The sequence below is a fragment of the Montipora foliosa genome, chromosome 5 (genome assembly GCF_036669935.1).
Source record: "Montipora foliosa isolate CH-2021 chromosome 5, ASM3666993v2, whole genome shotgun sequence".
Taxonomy (NCBI): Eukaryota; Metazoa; Cnidaria; class Anthozoa; order Scleractinia; family Acroporidae; genus Montipora; species Montipora foliosa.
The window spans coordinates 24,124,355-24,151,854 of NC_090873.1; the positions used below are offsets into that span (position 1 = coordinate 24,124,355).

The 27,500-nt window shown below is 35.8% G+C and overlaps 1 protein-coding gene across 1 annotated transcript in view; it reads right to left on the bottom strand.

The window, feature by feature from the left end:
* LOC138002495 (fibrillin-1-like) overlaps positions 1–27,500 on the bottom strand; it is a 472,982-nt gene that overhangs the window by 378,081 nt on the left and 67,401 nt on the right. The window contains exons 7-31 of the mRNA XM_068848531.1: positions 19,978–20,100; positions 19,322–19,444; positions 18,672–18,794; positions 17,372–17,494; positions 16,737–16,859; positions 16,078–16,200; positions 15,416–15,538; positions 14,784–14,906; positions 14,131–14,253; positions 13,493–13,615; positions 12,816–12,938; positions 12,193–12,315; positions 11,558–11,680; positions 10,899–11,021; positions 10,237–10,359; positions 9,602–9,724; positions 8,947–9,069; positions 8,306–8,428; positions 7,632–7,754; positions 6,985–7,107; positions 6,362–6,484; positions 3,329–3,451; positions 2,761–2,778; positions 1,997–2,119; positions 1,336–1,458 (exon numbers count right to left, since the gene is read on the bottom strand). Of these exons, the coding sequence (XP_068704632.1) occupies positions 1,336–1,458; positions 1,997–2,119; positions 2,761–2,778; positions 3,329–3,451; positions 6,362–6,484; positions 6,985–7,107; positions 7,632–7,754; positions 8,306–8,428; positions 8,947–9,069; positions 9,602–9,724; positions 10,237–10,359; positions 10,899–11,021; positions 11,558–11,680; positions 12,193–12,315; positions 12,816–12,938; positions 13,493–13,615; positions 14,131–14,253; positions 14,784–14,906; positions 15,416–15,538; positions 16,078–16,200; positions 16,737–16,859; positions 17,372–17,494; positions 18,672–18,794; positions 19,322–19,444; positions 19,978–20,100 (2,970 nt within the window). The remainder of the gene's footprint in view (positions 1–1,335; positions 1,459–1,996; positions 2,120–2,760; positions 2,779–3,328; positions 3,452–6,361; positions 6,485–6,984; positions 7,108–7,631; positions 7,755–8,305; positions 8,429–8,946; positions 9,070–9,601; positions 9,725–10,236; positions 10,360–10,898; positions 11,022–11,557; positions 11,681–12,192; positions 12,316–12,815; positions 12,939–13,492; positions 13,616–14,130; positions 14,254–14,783; positions 14,907–15,415; positions 15,539–16,077; positions 16,201–16,736; positions 16,860–17,371; positions 17,495–18,671; positions 18,795–19,321; positions 19,445–19,977; positions 20,101–27,500) is intronic.

Sequence of the window (27,500 nt, forward strand, 5' to 3'; positions counted from 1 at the left end):
AATTCACAAACAGATGTTGTGGACTGAGCACGCTTGTGCGGCGGGCTCCCCACCATATCTACTCCTGCAAAAAAGAAATTGACTACTGATAGTCGGTGAGTAAATTTCAAAGTATTTTAAGCAGCATAAAGTTAATCATGTACTAGCAGATTCTTGGGATTACAATAATTTACACTCCAAATTGCATTTATGTTTTCTTGGGCCTCGGAAATCAGAAATATCGCTTATGCGGGGGGCTCGCCAAACGTCAACTCTTTAAGCACGAGCTGCTATTTTTTTGTAATAGGGAACTTTGTGGAGAAAAACAAAATTATGGCTGTGATGAGGCTTCCATCAGCTTTCAGAGCAGCTGCTCGGATTTCAATACGACCGTGTTAAAGTCAAGACTAAATTCAGGCCAGAATGCAGGACTGAATTTAGGCTCGAATATCCGCAGAAATATCTCGCTCTATCGGTTAAGCCTTAAAAAATCCTGTTACGCGTGCCCATGGCTCTAATCGTGCTATGATAAAGCAATTAAGGTCACATTCAGGTCTGGATATGACTCGTTCAGGTCTGATACTCAAAAATAATGCCTATGCAAATTTTTGGGGGATAAAGAACAGGTATTATGGGATTTGAGAAAGTAGAAAGTAAACAAGAGTCCATTACCCAAGAGTAAAGTTTTGCGTTAAAATAAAAATATCGACCAAATCGGCGAACTCGATGTTGTATCCAATTCAAATTTCCCGGTTTTAAGATTCTTTGAGCATTGTATTTGCATTATAACTTGGTTTAAAACTAAACACTTTGCTGATGCGGATTGACTCTTGTTATAACAAAAGCAGTGCTAGTTACAGACTGGCAGTGGCATTAACCAGCAATGACCATGCATGAAAATGATAACGACAGCAGACAGGGAAATGGCACTTAAACGGGAATGAACTGAAATTACAGTGGTATAACAACGGATGAGCCAATATCAAGGAAAATTGTAGCGACAAATGTAATTATTTTAAAGTACTGAAAGGGAAACAAAACAGCCAATAAAAATCACAATAGCGGTGACTTGAATGGCATGTACATGGGAAATGGCGATAGCATAAAAATGAGTTTGGATTGCTATAATTTCAGTAGTCTTTAGTTAGCTCCTTCACACATTTTGTAAAAAAACAAAAAACAAATGTATAAAACTAAAAGATTGCATTTACCAAGAGATCTTCGTCAATTTCTTTCAATTTCTTTTCGTGAGCTCGGAACACTGCGCTTTTTATGTGTTGTGATTGGTTAGCTCTGAGGTGATAAGAAAGTAATAATTTATTCGGCACCTAGCAGCCAAACAGTATATATTCTTGCCTGAGCACTTTCGTCCGTCTCCAACATATCCCTCCTTACAAGTGCAGTTATATGAACCATTGGTGTTGTTGCACACGGCGACATGGCTGCAGTTATGTTTTCCTGTTAAACACTCGTCGATATCTGGGATGACATCCAACAAATTATAATTAGTAACAAATATGTTTACTTTCAATTGGAAATAAGTCACTGTCCACGAAATAACGTTACACACTGTATTTTGTTCTCGTGCCTTTCTCTAAACGCAGCTTTATGCGGGTGGAGTATGCAATAATGATAATAATGATAATAATAATAATAATAATAATAATAATAATAATAATAATAATAATAATATTAATAACAACAACATTGTTCACCCTGTGCCTCAACCCTATTGCTTCGAAGTTGAGAGCCACAAGCGTGAAGAGTTTGGATTGCTATAATTTTAGTAGTCTTTAGTTAGTTCCTTCACGCATTTTGTAAAAAAACAAAAAAACAAAAAACAAATGTATAAAACTAAAAGATAGCATTTACCAAGAGATCTTCATCAATTTCTTTCAATTTCTTTTCGTGAGCTCGGAATACTGCGCTTTTTATGTGTTGTGATTGGTTAGCTCTAAGGTGATAAGAAAGTAATAATTTATTCGGCCCCTGGCAGCCAAACAGTATATATTCTTGCCTGAGCAGTTTCGTCCGTCTCCAACATATCCCTCCTTACAAGTGCAGTTATATGAACCATTGGTGTTGTTGCACACGGCGACATGGCTGCAGTTATGTTTTCCTGTTAAACACTCGTCGTTATCTGGAATGACATCCAACAAATTATAATTAGTAACATATATTTTTACTTTTAATTGGAAATAAGTCACTGTCCACAAAAACGTTAGACACTGTATTTTGTTCTCGTGCCTTTCTCTAAACGCAGCTTTATGCGGGTGGAGTATGTAATAATGATAATAATAAAAATAAAAATAATAATAATAATAATAATAATAATAATAATAATAATAATAATAATAATAATAACATTGTTCACCTTCTGCCACAACCCTATTGCTTGGAAGTTGAGAGCCACAAGCGTGAAGAGTTTGGATTGCTATAATTTCAGTAGTCTTTAGTTAGCTCCTTCACGCATTTTTTAAAGAAACAAAAAAACAGAAAACAAATGTATAAAACTAAAAGATAGCATTTACCAAGAGATCTTCGTCAATTTGTTTCAATTTCTTTTCGTGAGCTCAGAACACTGTGCTTTTTATGTGTTGTGATTGGTTAGCTCTGAGGTGATAAGAAAGTAATAATTTATTCGGCACCTAGCAGCCAAACAGTATATATTCTTGCCTGAGCACTTTCGTCCGTCTCCAACATATCCCTCCTTACAAGTGCAGTTATATGAACCATTGGTGTTGTTGCACACGGCGACATGGCTGCAGTTATGTTTTCCTGTTAAACACTCGTCGATATCTGGGATGACATCCAACAAATTATAATTAGTAACATATATTTTTACTTTCAATTGGAAATAAGTCACTGTCCACGAAATATCGTTACACACTCTATTTTGTTCTCGTGCCTTTCTCTAAACGCAGCTTTATGAGGGTGGAGTATGCAATAATGATAATAATGATAATAGTAATAATAATAATAATAATAATAATAATAATAATAATAATAATAATAATAATAATATTAATAATAACAACATTGTTCACCCTGTGCCTCAACCCTATTGCTTGGAAGTTGAGAGCCACAAGCGTGAAGAGTTTGGATTGCTATAATTTCAGTAGTCTTTAGTTAGCTCCTTCACGCATTTTGTAAAAAAACAAAAAAACAAGAAACAAATGTATAAAACTGAAAGATAGCATTTACCAAGAAATCTTCATCAATTTCTTTCAATTTCTTTTCGTGAGCTCGGAACACTGCGCTTTTTATGTGTTGTGATTGGTTAGCTCTGAGGTGATAAGAAAGTAATATTTTATTCGGCTCCTGGCAGCCAAACAGTATATATTCTTGCCTGAGCAGTTTTGTCCGTCTCCAACATATCCCTCCTTACAAGTGCAGTTATATGAACCATTGGTGTTATTGCACACAGCGACATGGCTGCAGTTATGTTTTCCTGTTAAACACTCGTCGATATCTGGAATGACATCCAACAAATTATAATTAGTAACATATATTTTTACTTTCAATTGGAAATAAGTCACTGTCCACAAAATCGTTAGACACTGTATTTTGTTCTCGTGCCTTTCTCTAAACGCAGCTTTCTGCGGGTGGAGTATGTAATAATGATAATAATAATAATAATAATAATAATAATAATAATAATAATAATAATAATAATAATAATAATAATAATAATAATAAGGGGGAGCCAACAAAAATAACAAAGGGGAGCCAGATTGGGCTGCAGTGGGACGTCAGACAATCTTATGATTGACAGAATGGTGACGTTAGATTGTCACAGAGGAAAACGAAACCTAAGCATGGCTTGGGTAGATGTAAAGAAGGCCTACGACTCGGTGGATCACAGCTGGCTGCTTGAAATTATGGAAGTTCACCGCTTTCCTTCCTGGCTTTGTAGAGTCATGAGATTCTTAGTTGCAAGCTGGAATACCAGGGTTGTTACTACCACCAAACGTGGTCCCGAAACCTCTTGTGGTATTCGATTTAACAGAGGATTGCCGCAGGGAGACTCACTCTGTCCGCGCCTCTTTACGCTATGTTTAAATCCAATAGCCTGGTCACTGGAAGCTACTGAGGGATATAAGTTGTCCAAGCCTATAAGTGCCAAGGTATCCTATTTAATGTATATTGATGATCTGAAAGTTTTTGCGTCCTCTGAACTTAAGCTCAACAGAGTTTTAAAATCTACCAGTGCCGCCATGGAGGACATTGGACTAACATGGAATCCTAAGAAGTGCAATGTGATTCATGTGAGGAAAGGGGCTCAAGTGCATGATGCAGCAAGTGTGAGGTTAGGTCACGAGGGGGTCGTGGAAAGCTTGGACGCGAGTTCTACTTACAAGTTTCTAGGGGTGAGAGAGACTGTGATGCAGGATGAGAAGCTGGCATTGGAATGTGCGGCAAAGGTGTACCTGCAAAGGTTGTCATTAATTTGGAGTAGCCCCCTGTCTGATTCCAACCGTGTGACTGCAAGTAACCAGTTTGCTCTTCCAGTCCTCTCCTATTTGATGTGGACTCAGCATTGGCCTATTACAGAGCTTAGAGTGATCGACAGAGAGGCGAGAAAGATAATATGTGAGAACGGAGGGAAGCATCCGCTAAGTTCGACGGCTATGTTGTATCTACCCAGGGACAAGGGTGGGCGTGGCCTACGCGCAATTGAGCAAGAATACAAGCTAACAAAAATCAAATCTGCAATTAAGCTGTATGAGAATACAGATCCTACCATGAGGTTAGTTCAGAAGTTTGAAGAGAGGGCGAGTGAGAAGGGATTCACTTCGTTGGTTAAGGAGGCATGCAAGTACGCGGAGGAGCTGGACACGGGTTTGACTTTGAACTATCCGAAATCGTCATGCAGCCCGCGCCAAGCTCCGGATACAGAAATTCTAGGGAAGAAAGTTAAGGGTTATTTGAGGAGGACTGTGACGGAGAAGTTACAGGAAGAGATTGAGAGCGAGCAGTGGCATGGTCGCTTTCTGTGTGCACGGTGGCACGACAAAGATCTGAGCATGGATGAGTGTTTTGCTTGGCTACGGGAGTGGCCCTCAGCACCCACCCACACGATTACCGGGGTACTGGAGCTTTACGAACAGCTCACCCCTACTAGAGTGTATACAAAGATCAAAACAGGAACTTCACAAGGAGAGATCACGTGTAGGTTGTGCGGAGGCGCTGCAGAAACTCTTGCGCATGTTCTTGCAGGATGTCCTGCTTTAGCACAGTCCAAGTACTTGGAGCGACACAACGCTGCACTTAAGGTGTTGTTCTTTGAGGTGTGTAAAGACCTGCAGCTAGTGGACTCAGTACCACCATGGTACTCGTTAGTGGGACCCAAACCAGTGTACGAATCTCCGGAAGCTCAAGCTTACTGGGATGTACCAGTGTATGCCGAACAAAGCTATGTCAAGGCCAACAGAGTGGACGTCAGATTTGTGGATCACAGGAGGAAACGAGTCTGGGCAGTTGAAATGAGTTGCCCCTGGTTAGACAACCGTGGGAAAAAGGAGAGGGAGAAGACGGAAAAGTATGCTCCACTGCGCTGGGAGTTAAGGAAGCAGTACCCTGGCTATGTCGTGGAACAGTGCAACGTAGTGATTGATGTGCTAGGCGGTTGGTCTAAAGATTTAGAGAAAACAATAAAGAAACTTGTGGGCGCTAGAGGAAGGGAGGTTCTCAGAAGGATGCAGAAAGCTATTATCTCAAGTTCGCTTAACATAGCGCGGGCCTTCAAGGCCATCGTCAAATAATCTTACGAACTTTAGAAATTATAGAGTGTTAGAAAATTTTAAGGATTTTTTAATTTATTTATTTATTTTTAAATTTAAATTTAAATTAGAATTTTAGGATTTAGGATTTTAAGGATTATTATTGTTATGATATATATATATCTATATATATATATATAGAATGTATTTTATTGTATTTTATTATTTTAAAACGCTCCTTTATATAGAGACTTATGTTCCGTAAGAGGACATAGGCTACGCTTTGCGCCCTATGTACTTTTAACATTAGAGCATCCATACGTGTATACTGCAGATAATAATAATAACATTGTTCACCCTGTGCCTCAACCCTATTGCTTGGAAGTTGAGAGCCACAAGCGTGAAGAGTTTGGATTGCTATAATTTTAGTAGTCTTTAGTTAGCTCCTTCACGCATTTTGTAAAAAAACAAAAAAACAAAAAACAAATGTATAAAACTAAAAGATAGCATTTACCAAGAGAGCTTTATCAATTTCTTTCAATTTCTTCTTGTGAGCTCGGAACACTGCGCTTTTTATGTGTTGTGATTGGTTAGCTCTGAGGTGATGAGAAAGTAATAATATTTTCGGCCCCTGGCAGCCAAACAGTATATATTCTTGCCTGAGCAGTTTCGTCCGTCTCCAACATATCCCTCCTTACAAGTGCAGTTATATGAACCATTGGTGTTGTTGCACACGGCGACATGGCTGCAGTTATGTTTTCCTGTTAAACACTCGTCGATATCTGGAATGACATCCAACAAATTATAATTAGTAACATATATTTTTACTTTTAATTGGAAATAAGTCACTGTCCACAAAATCGTTAGACACTGTACTTTGTTCTCGTGCCTTTCTCTAAACGCAGCTTTCTGCAGGTGGAGTATGTAATAATGATAATAATAATAATAATAATAATAATAATAATAATAACATTGTTCACCCTGTGCCTCAACCCTATTGCTTGGAAGTTGAGAGCCACAAGCGTGAAGAGTTTGGATTGCTATAATTTCAGTAGTCTTTAGTTAGCTCCTTCACGCATTTTGTAAAAAAACAAAAAAACAAAAAACAAATGTATAAAACTAAAAGATAGCATTTACCAAGAGAGCTTTATCAATTTCTTTCAATTTCTTCTCGTGAGCTCGGAACACTGCGCTTTTTATGTGTTGTGATTGGTTAGCTCTGAGGTGATGAGAAAGTAATAATATTTTCGGCCCCTGGCAGCCAAACAGTATATATTCTTGCCTGAGCAGTTTCGTCCGTCTCCAACATATCCCTCCTTACAAGTGCAGTTATATGAACCATTGGTGTTGTTGCACACGGCGACATGGCTGCAGTTATGTTTTCCTGTTAAACACTCGTCGATATCTGGAATGACATCCAACAAATTATAATTAGTAACATATATTTTTACTTTTAATTGGAAATAAGTCACTGTCCACAAAATCGTTAGACACTGTATTTTGTTCTCGTGCCTTTGTCTAAACGCAGCTTTATGCGGGTGGAGTATGTAATAATGATAATAATAATAATAATAATAATAATAATAATAATAATAATAATAATAATAATAATAATAACATTTTTCACCTTGTGCCTCAACCCTATTGCTTGGAAGTTGAGAGCCACAAGCGTGAAGAGTTTGGATTGCTATAATTTCAGTAGTCTTTAGTTAGCTCCTTCACGCATTTTTTAAAGAAACCAAAAAACAGAAAACAAATGTATAAAATTAAAAGATAGCATTTACCAAGAGATCTTCGTCAATTTCTTTCAATTTCTTTTCGTGAGCTCGGAACACTGCGCTTTTTATGTGTTGTGATTGGTTAGCTCTGAGGTGATAAGAAAGTAATATTTTATTCGGCCCCTGGCTGCCAAACAGTATATATTCTTGCCTGAGCAGTTTCGTCCGTCTCCAACATATCCCTCCTTACAAGTGCAGTTATATGAACCATTGGTGTTGTTGCACACAGCGACATGGCTGCAGTTATGTTTTCCTGTTAAACACTCGTCGATATCTGGAATGACATCCAACAAATTATAATTAGTAACATATATGTTTACTTTCAATTGGAAATAAGTCACTGTCCACAAAATCGTTAGACACTGTATTTTGTTCTCCTGCCTTTCTCTAAACGCAGCTTTATGCGGGTGGAGCATGTAATAATAATAATAATAATAATAATAATAATAATAATAATAATAACAATAATAATAATAATAATAATAATAATAATAATGATAATAATAATAATAACATTGTTTACCTTGTGCCCCAACCCTATTGCTTGGAAGTTGCGAGCCACAAGCGTGAAGAGTTTGGATTGGTATAATTTCAGTAGTCTTTAGTTAGCTCCTTCACGCATTTTTTAAAGAAACAAAAAAACAGAAAACAAATGTATAAAACTAAAAGATAGCATTTACCAAGAGAGCTTTATCAATTTCTTTCAATTTCTTTTCGTGAGCTCGGAACACTGCGCTTTTTATGTGTTGTGATTGGTTAGCTCTGAGGTGATAAGAAAGTAATATTTTATTCGGCCCCTGGCTGCCAAACAGTATATATTCTTGCCTGAGCAGTTTCGTCCGTCTCCAACATATCCCTCCTTACAAGTGCAGTTATATGAACCATTGGTGTTGTTGCACACGGCAACATGGCTGCAGTTATGTTTTCCTGTTAAACACTCGTCGATATCTGGAATGATATCCAACAAATTATAATTAGTAACATATATTTTTACTTTCAATTGGAAATAAGTCACTGTCCACAAAATCGTTAGACACTGTATTTTGTTCTCCTGCCTTTCTCTAAACGCAGCTTTCTGCGGGTGGAGTATGTAATAATGATAATAATAATAACAATAATAATAATAATAATAATAATAATAATAATAATAATAACATTGTTCACCTTGTGCCTCAACCCTATTGCTTGGAAGTTGAGAGCCACAAGCGTGAAGAGTTTGGATTGCTATAATTTCAGTAGTCTTTAGTTAGCTCCTTAACGCATTTTTTTAAGAAACAAAAAAACAGAAAACAAATGTATAAAACTAAAAGATAGCATTTACCAAGAGATCTTCGTCAATTTCTTTCAATTTCTTTTTGTGAGCTCGGAACACTGCGCTTTTTATGTGTTGTGATTGGTTAGCTCTGAGGTGATAAGAAAGTAATATTTTATTCGGCCCCTGGCTGCCAAACAGTATATATTCTTGCCTGAGCAGTTTCGTCCGTCTCCAACATATCCCTTCTTACAAGAGCAGTTATATGAACCATTGATGTTGTTGCACACGGCGACATGGCTGCAGTTATGTTTTCCTGTTAAACACTCGTCGATATCTGGAATGACATCCAACAAATTATAATTAGTAACATATATTTTTACTTTCAATTGGAAATAAGTCACTGTCCACAAAATCGTTAGACACTGTATTTTGTTCTCGTGCCTTTCTCTAAACGCAGCTTTCTGCGGGTGGAGTATGTAATAATGATAATAATAATAATAATAATAATAATAATAATAATAATAAAAATAGTAATAATAATAATAATAATAATAACATTGTTCGCCCTGTGCCTCAACCCTATTGCTTAGAAGTTGAGAGCCACAAGCGTGAGGGGTTTGGATTGCTGTAATTTCAGTAGTCTTTAGTTAGCTCCTTCACACATTTTGTAAAATAACAAAAACACTAAAAAAAATGTATAAAACTAAAAGATTGCATTTACCAAGAGATCTTCGTCAATTTCTTTCAATTTCTTTTCGTGAGCTCGGAACACTGCGCTTTTTATGTGTTGTGATTGGTTAGCTCTGAGGTGATAAGAAAGTAATAATTTATTCGGCACCTAGCAGCCAAACAGTATATATTCTTGCCTGAGCACTTTCGTCCGTCTCCAACATATCCCTCCTTACAAGTGCAGTTATATGAACCATTAATGTTGTTGCACACGGCGACATGGCTGCAGTTATGTTTTCCTGTTAAACACTCGTCGATATCTGGAATGACATCCAACAAATTATAATTAGTAACATATATTTTTACTTTCAATTGGAAATAAGTCACTGTCCACAAAATCGTTAGACACTGTATTTTGTTCTCGTGCCTTTCTCTAAACGCAGCTTTCTGCGGGTGGAGTATGTAATAATGATAATAATAACAATAATAATAATATTAATAATAATAATAATAATAATAACATTGTTCACCCTGTGCCTCAACCCTATTGCTTGGAAGTTGAGAGCCACAAGCGTGAAGAGTTTGGATTGCTATAATTTTAGTAGTCTTTAGTTAGCTCCTTCACGCATTTTTTAAAGAAACAAAAAAACAGAAAACAAATATATAAAACTAAAAGATAGCATTTACCAAGAGATCTTCGTCAATTTCTTTCAATTTCTTTTCGTGAGCTCGGAACACTGCGCTTTTTATGTGTTGTGATTGGTTAGCTCTGAGGTGATAAGAAAGTAATATTTTATTCGGCACCTAGCAGCCAAACAGTATATATTCTTGCCTGAGCACTTTCGTCCGTCTCCAACATATCCCTCCTTACAAGAGCAGTTATATGAACCATTAATGTTGTTGCACACAGCGACATGGCTGCAGTTATGTTTTCCTGTTAAACACTCGTCGATATCTGGAATGACATCCAACAAATTATAATTAGTAACATATATTTTTACTTTCAATTGGAAATAAGTCACTGTCCACAAAATCGTTAGACACTGTATTTTGTTCTCCTGCCTTTCTCTAAACGCAGCTTTATGCGGGTGGAGTATGTAATAATAATAATAATAATAATAATAATAATAATAATAATAATAATAATAATAATAATAATAATAATGATAATAATAATAATAACATTGTTCACCTTGTGCCCCAACCCTATTGCTTGGAAGTTGAGAGCCACAAGCGTGAAGAGTTTGGATTGCTATAATTTCAGTAGTCTTTAGTTATCTCCTTCACGCATTTTTTAAAGAAACAAAAAAACAGAAAACAAATATATAAAACTAAAAGATAGCATTTACCAAGAGATCTTCGTCAATTTCTTTCAATTTCTTTTCGTGAGCTCGGAACACTGCGCTTTTTATGTGTTGTGATTGGTTAGCTCTGAGGTGATAAGAAAGTAATATTTTATTCGGCACCTAGCAGCCAAACAGTATATATTCTTGCCTGAGCACTTTCGTCCGTCTCCAACATATCCCTCCTTACAAGAGCAGTTATATGAACCATTAATGTTGTTGCACACAGCGACATGGCTGCAGTTATGTTTTCCTGTTAAACACTCGTCGATATCTGGAATGACATCCAACAAATTATAATTAGTAACATATATTTTTACTTTCAATTGGAAATAAGTCACTGTCCACAAAATCGTTAGACACTGTATTTTGTTCTCCTGCCTTTCTCTAAACGCAGCTTTATGCGGGTGGAGTATGTAATAATAATAATAATAATAATAATAATAATAATAATAATAATAATAATAATAATAATAATAATGATAATAATAATAATAACATTGTTCACCTTGTGCCCCAACCCTATTGCTTGGAAGTTGAGAGCCACAAGCGTGAAGAGTTTGGATTGCTATAATTTCAGTAGTCTTTAGTTAGCTCCTTCACGCATTTTTTAAAGAAACAAAAAAACAGAAAACAAATATATAAAACTAAAAGATAGCATTTACCAAGAGATCTTCGTCAATTTCTTTCAATTTCTTTTCGTGAGCTCGGAACACTGCGCTTTTTATGTGTTGTGATTGGTTAGCTCTGAGGTGATAAGAAAGTAATATTTTATTCGGCACCTAGCAGCCAAACAGTATATATTCTTGCCTGAGCACTTTCGTCCGTCTCCAACATATCCCTCCTTACAAGAGCAGTTATATGAACCATTAATGTTGTTGCACACAGCGACATGGCTGCAGTTATGTTTTCCTGTTAAACACTCGTCGATATCTGGAATGACATCCAACAAATTATAATTAGTAACATATATTTTTACTTTCAATTGGAAATAAGTCACTGTCCACAAAATCGTTAGACACTGTATTTTGTTCTCGTGCCTTTCTCTAAACGCAGCTTTCTGCGGTTGGAGTATGTAATAATGATAATAATAATAATAATAATAATAATAATAATAATAATAATAATAATAACATTGTTCATCCTGAGCCTCAACCCTATTGCTTGGAAGTTGAGAGCCACAAGCGTGAAGAGTTTGGATTGCTATAATTTTAGTAGTCTTTAGTTAGCTCCTTCACACATTTTGTAAAAAAACAAAAAAACAAAAAACAAATGTATAAAACTAAAAGATAGCATTTACCAAGAGAGCTTTATCAATTTCTTTCAATTTCTTCTCGTGAGCTCGGAACACTGCGCTTTTTATGTGTTGTGATTGGTTAGCTCTGAGGTGATGAGAAAGTAATAATATTTTCGGCCCCTGGCAGCCAAACAGTATATATTCTTGCCTGAGCACTTTCGTCCGTCTCCAACATATCCCTCCTTACAAGTGCAGTTATATGAACCATTGGTGTTGTTGCACACGGCGACATGGCTGCAGTTATGTTTTCCTGTTAAACACTCGTCGATATCTGGAATGACATCCAACAAATTATAATTAGTAACATATATTTTTACTTTCAATTGGAAATAAGTCACTGTCCACAAAATCGTTAGACACTGTATTTTGTTCTCGTGCCTTTCTCTAAACGCAGCTTTATGCGGGTGGAGTATGTAATAATGATAATAATAATAATAATAATAATAATAATAATAATAACATTGTTCACCCTGTGCCTCAACCCTATTGCTTGGAAGTTGAGAGCCACAAGCGTGAGGAGTTTGGATTGCTGTAATTTCAGTAGTCTTTAGTTAGCTCCTTCACACATTTTGTAAAAAAACAAAAAAACAAAAAAAAAATGTATAAAACTAAAAGATAGCATTTACCAAGAGATCTTCGTCAATTTCTTTCAATTTCTTTTCGTGAGCTCGGAACACTGCGCTTTTTATGTGTTGTGATTGGTTAGCTCTGAGGTGATAAGAAAGTAATATTTTATTCGGCCCCTGGCTGCCAAACAGTATATATTCTTGCCTGAGCAGTTTCGTCCGTCTCCAACATATCCCTCCTTACAAGTGCAGTTATATGAACCATTGGTGTTGTTGCACACAGCGACATGGCTGCAGTTATGTTTTCCTGTTAAACACTCGTCGATATCTGGAATGACATCCAACAAATTATAATTAGTAACATATATGTTTACTTTCAATTGGAAATAAGTCACTGTCCACAAAATCGTTAGACACTGTATTTTGTTCTCCTGCCTTTCTCTAAACGCAGCTTTATGCGGGTGGAGCATGTAATAATAATAATAATAATAATAATAATAATAATAATAATAATAACAATAATAATAATAATAATAATAATAATAATAATAATGATAATAATAATAATAACATTGTTTACCTTGTGCCCCAACCCTATTGCTTGGAAGTTGCGAGCCACAAGCGTGAAGAGTTTGGATTGGTATAATTTCAGTAGTCTTTAGTTAGCTCCTTCACGCATTTTTTAAAGAAACAAAAAAACAGAAAACAAATGTATAAAACTAAAAGATAGCATTTACCAAGAGAGCTTTATCAATTTCTTTCAATTTCTTTTCGTGAGCTCGGAACACTGCGCTTTTTATGTGTTGTGATTGGTTAGCTCTGAGGTGATAAGAAAGTAATATTTTATTCGGCCCCTGGCTGCCAAACAGTATATATTCTTGCCTGAGCAGTTTCGTCCGTCTCCAACATATCCCTCCTTACAAGTGCAGTTATATGAACCATTGGTGTTGTTGCACACGGCAACATGGCTGCAGTTATGTTTTCCTGTTAAACACTCGTCGATATCTGGAATGATATCCAACAAATTATAATTAGTAACATATATTTTTACTTTCAATTGGAAATAAGTCACTGTCCACAAAATCGTTAGACACTGTATTTTGTTCTCCTGCCTTTCTCTAAACGCAGCTTTCTGCGGGTGGAGTATGTAATAATGATAATAATAATAACAATAATAATAATAATAATAATAATAATAATAATAATAACATTGTTCACCTTGTGCCTCAACCCTATTGCTTGGAAGTTGAGAGCCACAAGCGTGAAGAGTTTGGATTGCTATAATTTCAGTAGTCTTTAGTTAGCTCCTTAACGCATTTTTTTAAGAAACAAAAAAACAGAAAACAAATGTATAAAACTAAAAGATAGCATTTACCAAGAGATCTTCGTCAATTTCTTTCAATTTCTTTTTGTGAGCTCGGAACACTGCGCTTTTTATGTGTTGTGATTGGTTAGCTCTGAGGTGATAAGAAAGTAATATTTTATTCGGCCCCTGGCTGCCAAACAGTATATATTCTTGCCTGAGCAGTTTCGTCCGTCTCCAACATATCCCTTCTTACAAGAGCAGTTATATGAACCATTGATGTTGTTGCACACGGCGACATGGCTGCAGTTATGTTTTCCTGTTAAACACTCGTCGATATCTGGAATGACATCCAACAAATTATAATTAGTAACATATATTTTTACTTTCAATTGGAAATAAGTCACTGTCCACAAAATCGTTAGACACTGTATTTTGTTCTCGTGCCTTTCTCTAAACGCAGCTTTCTGCGGGTGGAGTATGTAATAATGATAATAATAATAATAATAATAATAATAATAATAATAAAAATAGTAATAATAATAATAATAATAATAACATTGTTCGCCCTGTGCCTCAACCCTATTGCTTAGAAGTTGAGAGCCACAAGCGTGAGGGGTTTGGATTGCTGTAATTTCAGTAGTCTTTAGTTAGCTCCTTCACACATTTTGTAAAAAAACAAAAAAACAAAAAAAAAATGTATAAAACTAAAAGATTGCATTTACCAAGAGATCTTCGTCAATTTCTTTCAATTTCTTTTCGTGAGCTCGGAACACTGCGCTTTTTATGTGTTGTGATTGGTTAGCTCTGAGGTGATAAGAAAGTAATAATTTATTCGGCACCTAGCAGCCAAACAGTATATATTCTTGCCTGAGCACTTTCGTCCGTCTCCAACATATCCCTCCTTACAAGTGCAGTTATATGAACCATTAATGTTGTTGCACACGGCGACATGGCTGCAGTTATGTTTTCCTGTTAAACACTCGTCGATATCTGGAATGACATCCAACAAATTATAATTAGTAACATATATTTTTACTTTCAATTGGAAATAAGTCACTGTCCACAAAATCGTTAGACACTGTATTTTGTTCTCGTGCCTTTCTCTAAACGCAGCTTTCTGCGGGTGGAGTATGTAATAATGATAATAATAACAATAATAATAATATTAATAATAATAATAATAATAACATTGTTCACCCTGTGCCTCAACCCTATTGCTTGGAAGTTGAGAGCCACAAGCGTGAAGAGTTTGGATTGCTATAATTTTAGTAGTCTTTAGTTAGCTCCTTCACGCATTTTTTAAAGAAACAAAAAAACAGAAAACAAATATATAAAACTAAAAGATAGCATTTACCAAGAGATCTTCGTCAATTTCTTTCAATTTCTTTTCGTGAGCTCGGAACACTGCGCTTTTTATGTGTTGTGATTGGTTAGCTCTGAGGTGATAAGAAAGTAATATTTTATTCGGCACCTAGCAGCCAAACAGTATATATTCTTGCCTGAGCACTTTCGTCCGTCTCCAACATATCCCTCCTTACAAGAGCAGTTATATGAACCATTAATGTTGTTGCACACAGCGACATGGCTGCAGTTATGTTTTCCTGTTAAACACTCGTCGATATCTGGAATGACATCCAACAAATTATAATTAGTAACATATATTTTTACTTTCAATTGGAAATAAGTCACTGTCCACAAAATCGTTAGACACTGTATTTTGTTCTCCTGCCTTTCTCTAAACGCAGCTTTATGCGGGTGGAGTATGTAATAATAATAATAATAATAATAATAATAATAATAATAATAATAATAATAATAATAATAATAATAATGATAATAATAATAATAACATTGTTCACCTTGTGCCCCAACCCTATTGCTTGGAAGTTGAGAGCCACAAGCGTGAAGAGTTTGGATTGCTATAATTTCAGTAGTCTTTAGTTATCTCCTTCACGCATTTTTTAAAGAAACAAAAAAACAGAAAACAAATATATAAAACTAAAAGATAGCATTTACCAAGAGATCTTCGTCAATTTCTTTCAATTTCTTTTCGTGAGCTCGGAACACTGCGCTTTTTATGTGTTGTGATTGGTTAGCTCTGAGGTGATAAGAAAGTAATATTTTATTCGGCACCTAGCAGCCAAACAGTATATATTCTTGCCTGAGCACTTTCGTCCGTCTCCAACATATCCCTCCTTACAAGAGCAGTTATATGAACCATTAATGTTGTTGCACACAGCGACATGGCTGCAGTTATGTTTTCCTGTTAAACACTCGTCGATATCTGGAATGACATCCAACAAATTATAATTAGTAACATATATTTTTACTTTCAATTGGAAATAAGTCACTGTCCACAAAATCGTTAGACACTGTATTTTGTTCTCCTGCCTTTCTCTAAACGCAGCTTTATGCGGGTGGAGTATGTAATAATAATAATAATAATAATAATAATAATAATAATAATAATAATAATAATAATAATAATAATGATAATAATAATAATAACATTGTTCACCTTGTGCCCCAACCCTATTGCTTGGAAGTTGAGAGCCACAAGCGTGAAGAGTTTGGATTGCTATAATTTCAGTAGTCTTTAGTTAGCTCCTTCACGCATTTTTTAAAGAAACAAAAAAACAGAAAACAAATATATAAAACTAAAAGATAGCATTTACCAAGAGATCTTCGTCAATTTCTTTCAATTTCTTTTCGTGAGCTCGGAACACTGCGCTTTTTATGTGTTGTGATTGGTTAGCTCTGAGGTGATAAGAAAGTAATATTTTATTCGGCACCTAGCAGCCAAACAGTATATATTCTTGCCTGAGCACTTTCGTCCGTCTCCAACATATCCCTCCTTACAAGAGCAGTTATATGAACCATTAATGTTGTTGCACACAGCGACATGGCTGCAGTTATGTTTTCCTGTTAAACACTCGTCGATATCTGGAATGACATCCAACAAATTATAATTAGTAACATATATTTTTACTTTCAATTGGAAATAAGTCACTGTCCACAAAATCGTTAGACACTGTATTTTGTTCTCGTGCCTTTCTCTAAACGCAGCTTTCTGCGGTTGGAGTATGTAATAATGATAATAATAATAATAATAATAATAATAATAATAATAATAATAATAATAACATTGTTCATCCTGAGCCTCAACCCTATTGCTTGGAAGTTGAGAGCCACAAGCGTGAAGAGTTTGGATTGCTATAATTTTAGTAGTCTTTAGTTAGCTCCTTCACACATTTTGTAAAAAAACAAAAAAACAAAAAACAAATGTATAAAACTAAAAGATAGCATTTACCAAGAGAGCTTTATCAATTTCTTTCAATTTCTTCTCGTGAGCTCGGAACACTGCGCTTTTTATGTGTTGTGATTGGTTAGCTCTGAGGTGATGAGAAAGTAATAATATTTTCGGCCCCTGGCAGCCAAACAGTATATATTCTTGCCTGAGCACTTTCGTCCGTCTCCAACATATCCCTCCTTACAAGTGCAGTTATATGAACCATTGGTGTTGTTGCACACGGCGACATGGCTGCAGTTATGTTTTCCTGTTAAACACTCGTCGATATCTGGAATGACATCCAACAAATTATAATTAGTAACATATATTTTTACTTTCAATTGGAAATAAGTCACTGTCCACAAAATCGTTAGACACTGTATTTTGTTCTCGTGCCTTTCTCTAAACGCAGCTTTATGCGGGTGGAGTATGTAATAATGATAATAATAATAATAATAATAATAATAATAATAATAATAATAATAATAATAACATTGTTCACCCTGTGCCTCAACCCTATTGCTTGGAAGTTGAGAGCCACAAGCGTGAGGAGTTTGGATTGCTGTAATTTCAGTAGTCTTTAGTTAGCTCCTTCACACATTTTGTAAAAAAACAAAAAAACAAAAAAAAAATGTATAAAACTAAAAGATAGCATTTACCAAGAGATCTTCGTCAATTTCTTTCAATTTCTTTTCGTGAGCTCGGAACACTGCGCTTTTTATGTGTTGTGATTGGTTAGCTCTGAGGTGATAAGAAAGTAATAATTTATTCGGCACCTAGCAGCCAAACAGTATATATTCTTGCCTGAGCACTTTCGTCCGTCTCCAACATATCCCTCCTTACATGATCAGTTATATGAACCATTAATGTTGTTGCACACAGCGACATGGCTGCAGTTATGTTTTCCTGTTAAACACTCGTCGATATCTGGAATGACATCCAACAAATTATAATTAGTAACATATATTTTTACTTTCAATTGGAAATAAGTCACTGTCCACAAAATCGTTAGACACTGTATTTTGTTCTCCTGCCTTTCTCTAAACGCAGCTTTCTGCGGGTGGAGTACGTAATAATGATAATAATAATAATAATAATAATAATAATAATAATAATAATAATAATAATAATAATAATAATAATAATAATAATAACATTGTTCACCCTGTGCCTCAACCCTATTGCTCGGAAGTTGAGAGCCACAAGCGTGAAGAGTTTGGATTGCTATAATTTTAGTAGTCTTTAGTTAGCTCCTTTACGCATTTTGTAAAAAAACAAAAAAACAAAAAACAAATGTATAAAACTAAAAGATAGCATTTACCAAGAGAGCTTTATCAATTTCTTTCAATTTCTTCTCGTGAGCTCGGAACACTGCGCTTTTTATGTGTTGTGATTGGTTAGCTCTGAGGTGATGAGAAAGTAATAATATTTTCGGCCCCTGGCAGCCAAACAGTATATATTCTTGCCTGAGCAGTTTCGTCCGTCTCCAACATATCCCTCCTTACAAGTGCAGTTATATGAACCATTGGTGTTGTTGCACACGGCGACATGGCTGCAGTTATGTTTTCCTGTTAAACACTCGTCGATATCTGGAATGACATCCAACAAATTATAATTAGTAACATATATTTTTACTTTCAATTGGAAATAAGTCACTGTCCACAAAATCGTTAGACACTGTATTTTGTTCTCCTGCCTTTCTCTAAACGCAGCTTTATGCGGGTGGAGTATGTAATAATAATAATAATAATAATAATAATATTAATAATAATAACAATAATAATAATAATAATAATAATAATAACATTGTTCACCCTGTGCCTCAACCCTATTGCTTGGAAGTTGAGAGCCACAAGCGTGAGGAGTTTGGATTGCTGTAATTTCAGTAGTCTTTAGTTAGCTCCTTCACACATTTTGTAAAAAAACAAAAAAACAAAAAAAAAATGTATAAAACTAAAAGATAGCATTTACCAAGAGATCTTCGTCAATTTCTTTCAATTTCTTTTCGTGAGCTCGGAACACTGCGCTTTTTATGTGTTGTGATTGGTTAGCTCTGAGGTGATAAGAAAGTAATAATTTATTCGGCACCTAGCAGCCAAACAGTATATATTCTTGCCTGAGCACTTTCGTCCGTCTCCAACATATCCCTCCTTACAAGAGCAGTTATATGAACCATTAATGTTGTTGCACACGGCGACATGGCTGCAGTTATGTTTTCCTGTTAAACACTCGTCGATATCTGGAATGACATCCAACAAATTATAATTAGTAACATATATTTTTACTTTCAATTGGAAATAAGTCACTGTCCACAAAATCGTTAGACACTGTATTTTGTTCTCGTGCCTTTCTCTAAACGCAGCTTTCTGCGGGTGGAGTATGTAATAATGATAATAATAATAATAATAATAATAATAATAATAATAATAATAATAATAATAATAATAATAATAATAATAACATTGTTCACCCTGTGCTTCAACCCTATTGCTTGGAAGATGAGAGCCACAAGCGTGAAGAGTTTGGATTGCTATAAGTTTAGTAGTCTTTAGTTAGCTCCTTCACGCATTTTGTAAAAAAACAAAAAAACAAAAAACAAATGTATAAAACTAAAAGATAGCATTTACCAAGAGATCTTTTTCAATTTCTTTCAATTTCTTCTCGTGAGCTCGGAACACTGCGCTTTTTATGTGTTGTGATTGGTTAGCTCTGAGGTGATGAGAAAGTAATAATATTTTCGGCCCCTGGCAGCCAAACAGTATATATTCTTGCCTGAGCAGTTTCGTCCGTCTCCAACATATCCCTCCTTACAAGTGCAGTTATATGAACCATTGGTGTTGTTGCACACGGCGACATGGCTGCAGTTATGTTTTCCTGTTAAACACTCGTCGATATCTGGAATGACATCCAACAAATTATAATTAGTAACATATATTATTACTTTCAATTGGAAATAAGTCACTGTCCACAAAATCGTTAGACACTGTATTTTGTTCTCGTGCCTTTCTCTAAACGCAGCTTTCTGCGGGTGGAGTATGTAATAATGATAATAATAATAATAATAATAATAATAATAATAATAATAATAATAATAATAATAATAATAATAATAATAATAACAATTTTTTTGAATGTTAGACATCCAGTTGAATAAATAGACAAATAAATAAAACTAGTACTGGACATTAACCTGAAACTTAGCGACGTCTCACCTAGAACCACTAGGCTTCTTCATGCACGATCGTTGGTGAAGGTCCGATTTGCATGAAGAAGCCTAGTTCTAGGCGAAACTTCACTAAGTTTCGGGTTAATCTCCAGTACTAGTTTTAATTATTTGTCTACTTAAACAATTGTTCATTAAAATAACGCTTAAAAAGGTAAGTTTTAAGATTACCCTTAAAAGAGGCAAGATCTACACTACATTTTATAGTCACGGGTATTTCATTCCACAGCTTACGTGCAGAAGCAGTAAAAGCGCGATCACAATCACATTTGAACTTAGAACGAGGTATCGCTAACGGGTTCCTATTCATAATGATCGTAAAGTCCTAGTAGGCTTATAAATTTCTACCAAATCACTGATATAACTAAGGCATAAGTTATTTAAAACTTTAAAAGTCAACAGTAAGATTTTTAAAATAGTTCTCTGCTCAACGGGGAGCCAGTGAAGTTCCTTCAGTAAAGGAGTATCGTGATTATACTTACGACCTTATAAGATCAACCTTGCCGCATAATTCTGGGCTAATTACAGTCTATGAACTAAATATTTTGGAAGACCATATAGTAGAGAGTTATAGTTGTCTAGTCTGCATGTAACGAAGGCGTTTACTAACGCCTTTGTACCATTAACGGACAAAAAGTTTAAAAGCCGAGAGATATTCCGGATATGAAAAAATGCAGATTTACAAAAAGCTGCGAGGCAGAGAGATTGTGCGATGTAATGATCAAAAGCTCAGTCTTATCACCATTAAGTTTAAGTTTGTTCAAGGACATCCAAGTTGCAATACCTAGTAGGCTCGCTTCGATTCTCGGAATAGGAACAGGAACAGGAGTCAACTGAACGAAAAATAAACCTGACAGTCATCCGCATAGAAATGGAAGTTCATATCATGTCTCCTTATAATGGCGCTGAGAGAAGACGTATACAATAGATACAAAATTGGACATAGAACGAATCGTTGGGAAACTCTATCCATCAGATTACACCGGGAGGAATTTGATATTGGTCAGTGAAAGAGGACTTGAACCAAGCAAGGACTTTAAATTTTCCTTTGATACCAAACCGAGAATTAAGTCTGTGAAGTAATAAACCATGGTCGACAGTGACAAATGCCGCAGAAAGATCGAGCAGTAATAAAACAACAGTGCAACTACGATCCACAGCACGTAAGATGTCGTCATGAACTCTCAAAATGCGGTGTCAGTGTTGTGCATTTTCTTGTAAGTCTGCCTACGAGCCAATTGGCCCATCATCATTTTAGGCCGGAGCTTATCCCCGTTTCTGTAGCATGAAGCGACTAAGGAGTGTTTCTACTTCCCCCTGGATGGTCCAACGCAGGGCTAACCCCAGCATTAAATTCGCGGGTACCCACTTATACACCTGGCTCTGGTTGCTCGAAGCATGGTTAGCGCTAACCAGCGTTAAATACCATGGAAACCTGCAGGTTTTGACACCTTACCAAAGTTGAAATCATTTCAACCTGAATTTCAAATTTACTTGCAACACATATATATCAGTAATTATTAAATTTCAACCTCGGATAATGCATTTCCCGTGCTCTGATTGGTTCTCTCAATCTAGTTTATCAGCTCATATATCTTACTAGCTTGGCCTTAATTGCGCTAAGCGTTGCTGAGCTAAAAGTTCTTTGGCCGGAAGAAGAAATTTCTCTTTGAATAAAGGAAAAAAAAAAAAACGTTTTTGTGGAAAGTATGGATCAATTCCGACATTTAGAAGAACGCGAAAAGGTAAGAAATGTTTTCGTGATGAGCCTGCGTCTACGTGACCACAAGTGTCTTGCACAACATCAGTTCTCATCAAGTATTTTCGATTTCGCTCGGATCTCGTACTTTCTAAACTTTTGGAGGTTAAGGAATTTAACCAAACAATTATTCTGTTCGCACTTGTTGGATATGAGACTGGTTATAGCAAACACGGCGCTAAGCGCCTTGTGGGCTAGTTACCATCAGCTACTTGGCTAAACACAACCAACAGAATATTTCGTAAGGCTCAAATTGTTAGATGGGATCTTACCGTTTTTGCAGTGTCGTCCGGTGAATCCTGCTTTGCAGGCACACTTGTAGCTGTTTTCTTCGTACAGTGGCAGACACGTTCCATTGTTCTTACAAGGCCAAGCGCTACATGGTGACTATAAAGAAGTGAACCAGATTTATTTGATATAGATTTGGGTGGAATGTAAAGCTTCCTACGAACTTGTTAACGCAGCGAAACCTTCATCTTCCAATTCAAGAAATAATTTCACAAGTTACATTAAAAAGGTGTTAAAAGGTAATAAAGGTCATATTGACACTCAATAACCACTTGGCCTTTCAAAATTTAATTTATTCCTTTCAGTTCTGTACAATAAAATAAGGTTGTTATATTTCGGCGAAAAACGACGTCAGCGACAACCAGCGACAGTGGTGGTGCTGGTGTGCGACGTTCTTCGTAACACTACTCACATGTACTCAATACGTACCTATTTTTTAAGGTCTAGGTTAGCGTTAGTTCGAAGGATGGTTTCATGCGTATTCCATCTTATTAAATTTACACCATAGAACTTCGAATTTCTATGGTTTGTCAATATGACCGCGTTAAAAAAAGTAATAATAATAATAATAATAATAATAATAATAATAATAATAATGATAATAATAACAATAACAATAATAAAAGAATTAAAAAAGAGAAGAAACACAAAACACACACTGTACGCCATGAAAGTCCAAGACATTCGACATACCGCGATGCTGAAGTGGTGAAAGGCCTCGTTGGAAATGAATTTGTCCGAATTGTTGTACTTGTCCGAAGGGAGCAGTTCACAAAGTAGTTTGCCTTTGATGTCCGGGAAAGCAGCCAGGTTGTATGAAAAACATGTCGGAGTTTCCAAGCAGGCAAGCGAGCACTGGGGTGTCCGGTCAACGTGACTATACCCAAGAATGGTGATATTCAAGTAGGAGAATTTGTCTTCTTTAAAGTTTACGAAACTGACACCAATGTTAGGTTCACCACGACTGATAACCTTGCCGGCTTTTTTTTCTGAAACAGATGAATAGCGGCTGCACAAAAACATAACAGTATTATACAAAGAGAAAGGTATCGAGAACGACGCAGCGACCACGAGCTCCTTGACAACAGTTAATGTTTGTAGTTTTGAAGCCAAAAATGTATTCTTCTGGTTTCAGAAAGTTGTCTTTTTCTATGGTAGGTTCTCCAAGCAAAAGGAGATAGTCTTAAAGGTTTAAGCTACAAGGGATTTTAAATGTCAAGTTCGGCTAACGGTGTAAGCATTTTTTCCAATTTTTGGACGTTCTTCTTTGTTTAAATTCTCGGTCGAAAACATTGTTTTCAACTTTGATGGAAAATAACAAATGCAAAAACCGAGGTATAAAATATTACTGACACCCTTTAGTTAACACATCTAATAACGCTTAAACAAAAGAATATTTTTTTGTTTTCAAAACTACATTTAAGGAGCATTGAAGTGATGTTCATTTCATTCTCATAGCATATCAAATACTGACGATATGAACGTTTTAAAAAAACTGACACCTCGAACCTATGAGGGGCCCTCAGTTAATGTATAACAATGTTTAATATTCAATTCCTGTCTTAGTTTGCAGCCTTGGAACGGCAATAAGTTGATGGAATGATTGAATTCGAATTAATAATAAGTAATAAAAGACCGGTCTTTGTTGACGTTCGTAACACACGGTATCCGATGCTCCCTGTTCAGAAACGAAATTGGAATCCTCTAAAACAAAGACTCGGACAGAAGACAAAAAGAGTAACAGTGCCGTTACATGAAATGGAAAAGACAAACTACAAACTGTACTCTTTCAATGTTTTTGAGGGGCGTTAAACATTCCTCAAAAAGGAAAATATAAAGGATTTGTTTTCTTCGGAATTGGATAGAAATTAGCTATTTTTTAAAAGCACAAAAATATATGGCGCTTATCTGTTGCTATGGTGACGTCACAATAATGCATGCATCTTGTTAAAAATAAGTTACCCCAACGTTACCGTTACATGAGGAACAGTTGTACAGCCATTCCTTCTAATAAGAGAGTCTCTTCAAATTGTCATGCAAAACTGCTTTGAGACACCTTGAGACTTCCTTTGATTTTTAAGGGGAAGACATCGGCCAAAAACAAGTCAAATACAAAATTTTTTTCTCATTTGACCACTGTGATGACGAATATCGTTGTCGATAAGAGTACAGATAACGCTGAACCCCATTTGATTTGTTAAATGCCAATCTCTTTCTCTCCAATGAAAAACAGAAAGTAAGGTAACCCAACCCTACAATCACCCTTTGAAGTTGGTTTTCTTACTGAGTTTGAATGATTCCCCCACCCCACCCAAACAATGTTGCCAACGGTGAACAGACATTTCCCTGTGTATTACAACATTGAATGGGTGGAGGGGGGACTTCTATTTGGAAGCTTTTAGTGGAATTTTGTGAGTTAAGCTTAGTTTCTGACGTCTGAGAGGTTTTAAGGCCCATCCTGACGTTAGCTTTCCAACTATTTTTGGCACTGGTTGTAGCTAGTTTCCTATCCCTACACTAATTCACTATCCCTAGTTCACTATCCTTAATTGATAAAATAATCACTATACCTAGTTCACTATCCCTAACTGATAATGAATTAATTAATTATTTCGAATACAGGGAAAATTGGTGAAGTTGTTAAATTTGTGTGCTAACTAAAAGGCTAGGATCGTTTAAGTTAGCGGACCACGGTTTAAGGACTCCTTATAAGAGGCGCTCTTTAGTTTGGTCCATCTGCAGAATTAATGCTGAAAGTTTCTTCAAATGCGTTAATCCTTCAGTGATCTAAATGTTCATTTTCTTAACTTTCCTTGTTTGCTAGTCATGAAATTTGGTATTATATCAACACAATATCCCTTAGCTAGTTTCTTGAAGTTTCTTCAAGTGCTTTAATCCTCCAATGATCTAAATGTTCATTTTCTTAACTTTCCTTGTTTGCTAGTCATGAAATTTGGTATTATATCAACACAATATCCCTTAGCTAGTTTCTTGAAGTTTCTTCAAGTGCTTTTATCCTCCAATGATCTAAATGTTCATTTTCTTAACTTTCCTTGTTTGCTAGTCATGAAATTTGGTATTATATCAACACAATATCCCTTAGCTAGTTTCTTGAAGTTTCTTCAAGTGCTTTAATCCTCCAATGATCTAAATGTTCATTTTCTTAACTTTCCTTGTTTGCTAGTCATGAAATTTGGTATTATATCAACACAATATCCCTTAGCTAGTTTCTTGAAGTTTCTTCAAGTGCTTTAATCCTCCAATGATCTAAATGTTCATTTTCTTAACTTTCCTTGTTTGCTAGTCATGAAATTTGGTATTATATCAACACAATATCCCTTAGCTAGAATAATCTTCATTCTCAAAACTTGTTCAATCCTTGGTCATTTCCGTTTGTGTGCCTTGCAAAACACAGGTATACAGTTACGGATCTTAAAAAATGTGCAGCGTTCAAGATCAACGTTTTCTTCGTCCGCACTATTTGAGTATTTGCAATTGACGAATTATGGCATACTTTCCTAGACTTGGATCTCTGCAATCCTTGGTCATTTCCGTTTGTGTGCCTTGCAAAGCACAGGTAATTTGTTGACAGTTTCGCTGCTGCAAATGCTTTACTTTGAACATTTTTTTTTTTGCACGATTTTTTTTTGTTTCGTGTTAGTGTTTAGTTGCAATGGTTTCTCTTAACGAAAGGTAAATTCGTGAAGAAAATGAGTCAACTTTTTTAAAATATCTTTCTCCCACTCTAAAAAAAATGGCTTGACAACAATTGTCATTTATCCTGCTTTCGCCAAAAAGCTCTATTATGAGCTAAAAAATGTGCGCTCTTAGTTCAAGCAATTTACAAGCTAGGTAGTTTCGGTCATTATCCCATCCTTCGAAGCTGATCGAAAGTGCAGCCTTAGTGTTCGTTATTAAACTTCGAACCAAATGATCCCTTTCATTCCATGCTCTCGGTTCAACCAATTTAAGGACTAAAGCTTTTCTTTTTTTAATGTAATCTCGTGTTTAAATTGACCAACTGAGAAGCAATCAAAATAACAAAAAATGGGAATTCGTGTCCCTTCAATTCCTTGATATTTTGGCAGTCCGACTTCGTTTTGGAGAAAACTTGCCTGGAAGAACACCCTAAATCTGAAAAAATCCGGCTTCTTTAGCGAATAAGACCACAGTGTCTGTAAGCCCAACAATATTGCAATTACATCGTTGAAGTGACATGGTCTCTACCAAACTTTGTTTAAGTGGACCCATCAAGTGAATTTAGCTAACTGTTGAGGCTCCTTAACGAACAAGTTCGCATTTAGCGACCATAGTTTCATGCGCCTTGCAGCCGCAAGATGGCAGGATTCCATGTCCCGAGGTCAGAAATCTTAAATTTTTTTTAAATTCCCACATTGATTTTTTGTTCATTTTTGGACAATGGGGAGATAATTGTAAATAAAATCTGTTTCTGAAAAGAAAAGTAGAAGTCACCGAACATCCAAGATCGTTAAATCCAAGCAAAGCTATAGCAATGGCCATCTGCCCTATCATTGTTCATTTTATTACCTAGCGCCCGCTCGATGCATGACGTGGCATGTGAATTTGCGTGCGCTGTAAGGATGCACAGTAGCAATGGGCGCCAACGTCCTTAATTTATGAAAAGCTCAAGTAAAATGAAAAAAGGGCTCAAATGCTGCAAAGGCCCTTTCTTCAGTTGGGCTTGGTTTTGTGACTTATTTGGTAGAGAAAAGTTGTTTATTACACATAACATGATAATTTTATTCCATAAAGCTCATTTGTACAAATCTCTATACGCTTTATTTTCACATGTGGAAAAGGCTTATACAGCCAATCAGAATGGCGTAGAACACATGTCTATCCACACTATTAGTGCTTTGTTGTAGTGACGTCTGTTCAGACATGTATTCTGAGCCATGATCAGAGGTTCTCTGCAAATTATTATTTAGTTTGAAGGTTAGGTTGTTAATTGAAAAGACAAGGGGAATTTAGAAGAATGAAAAGAGTTCCATATTACATGTCTTT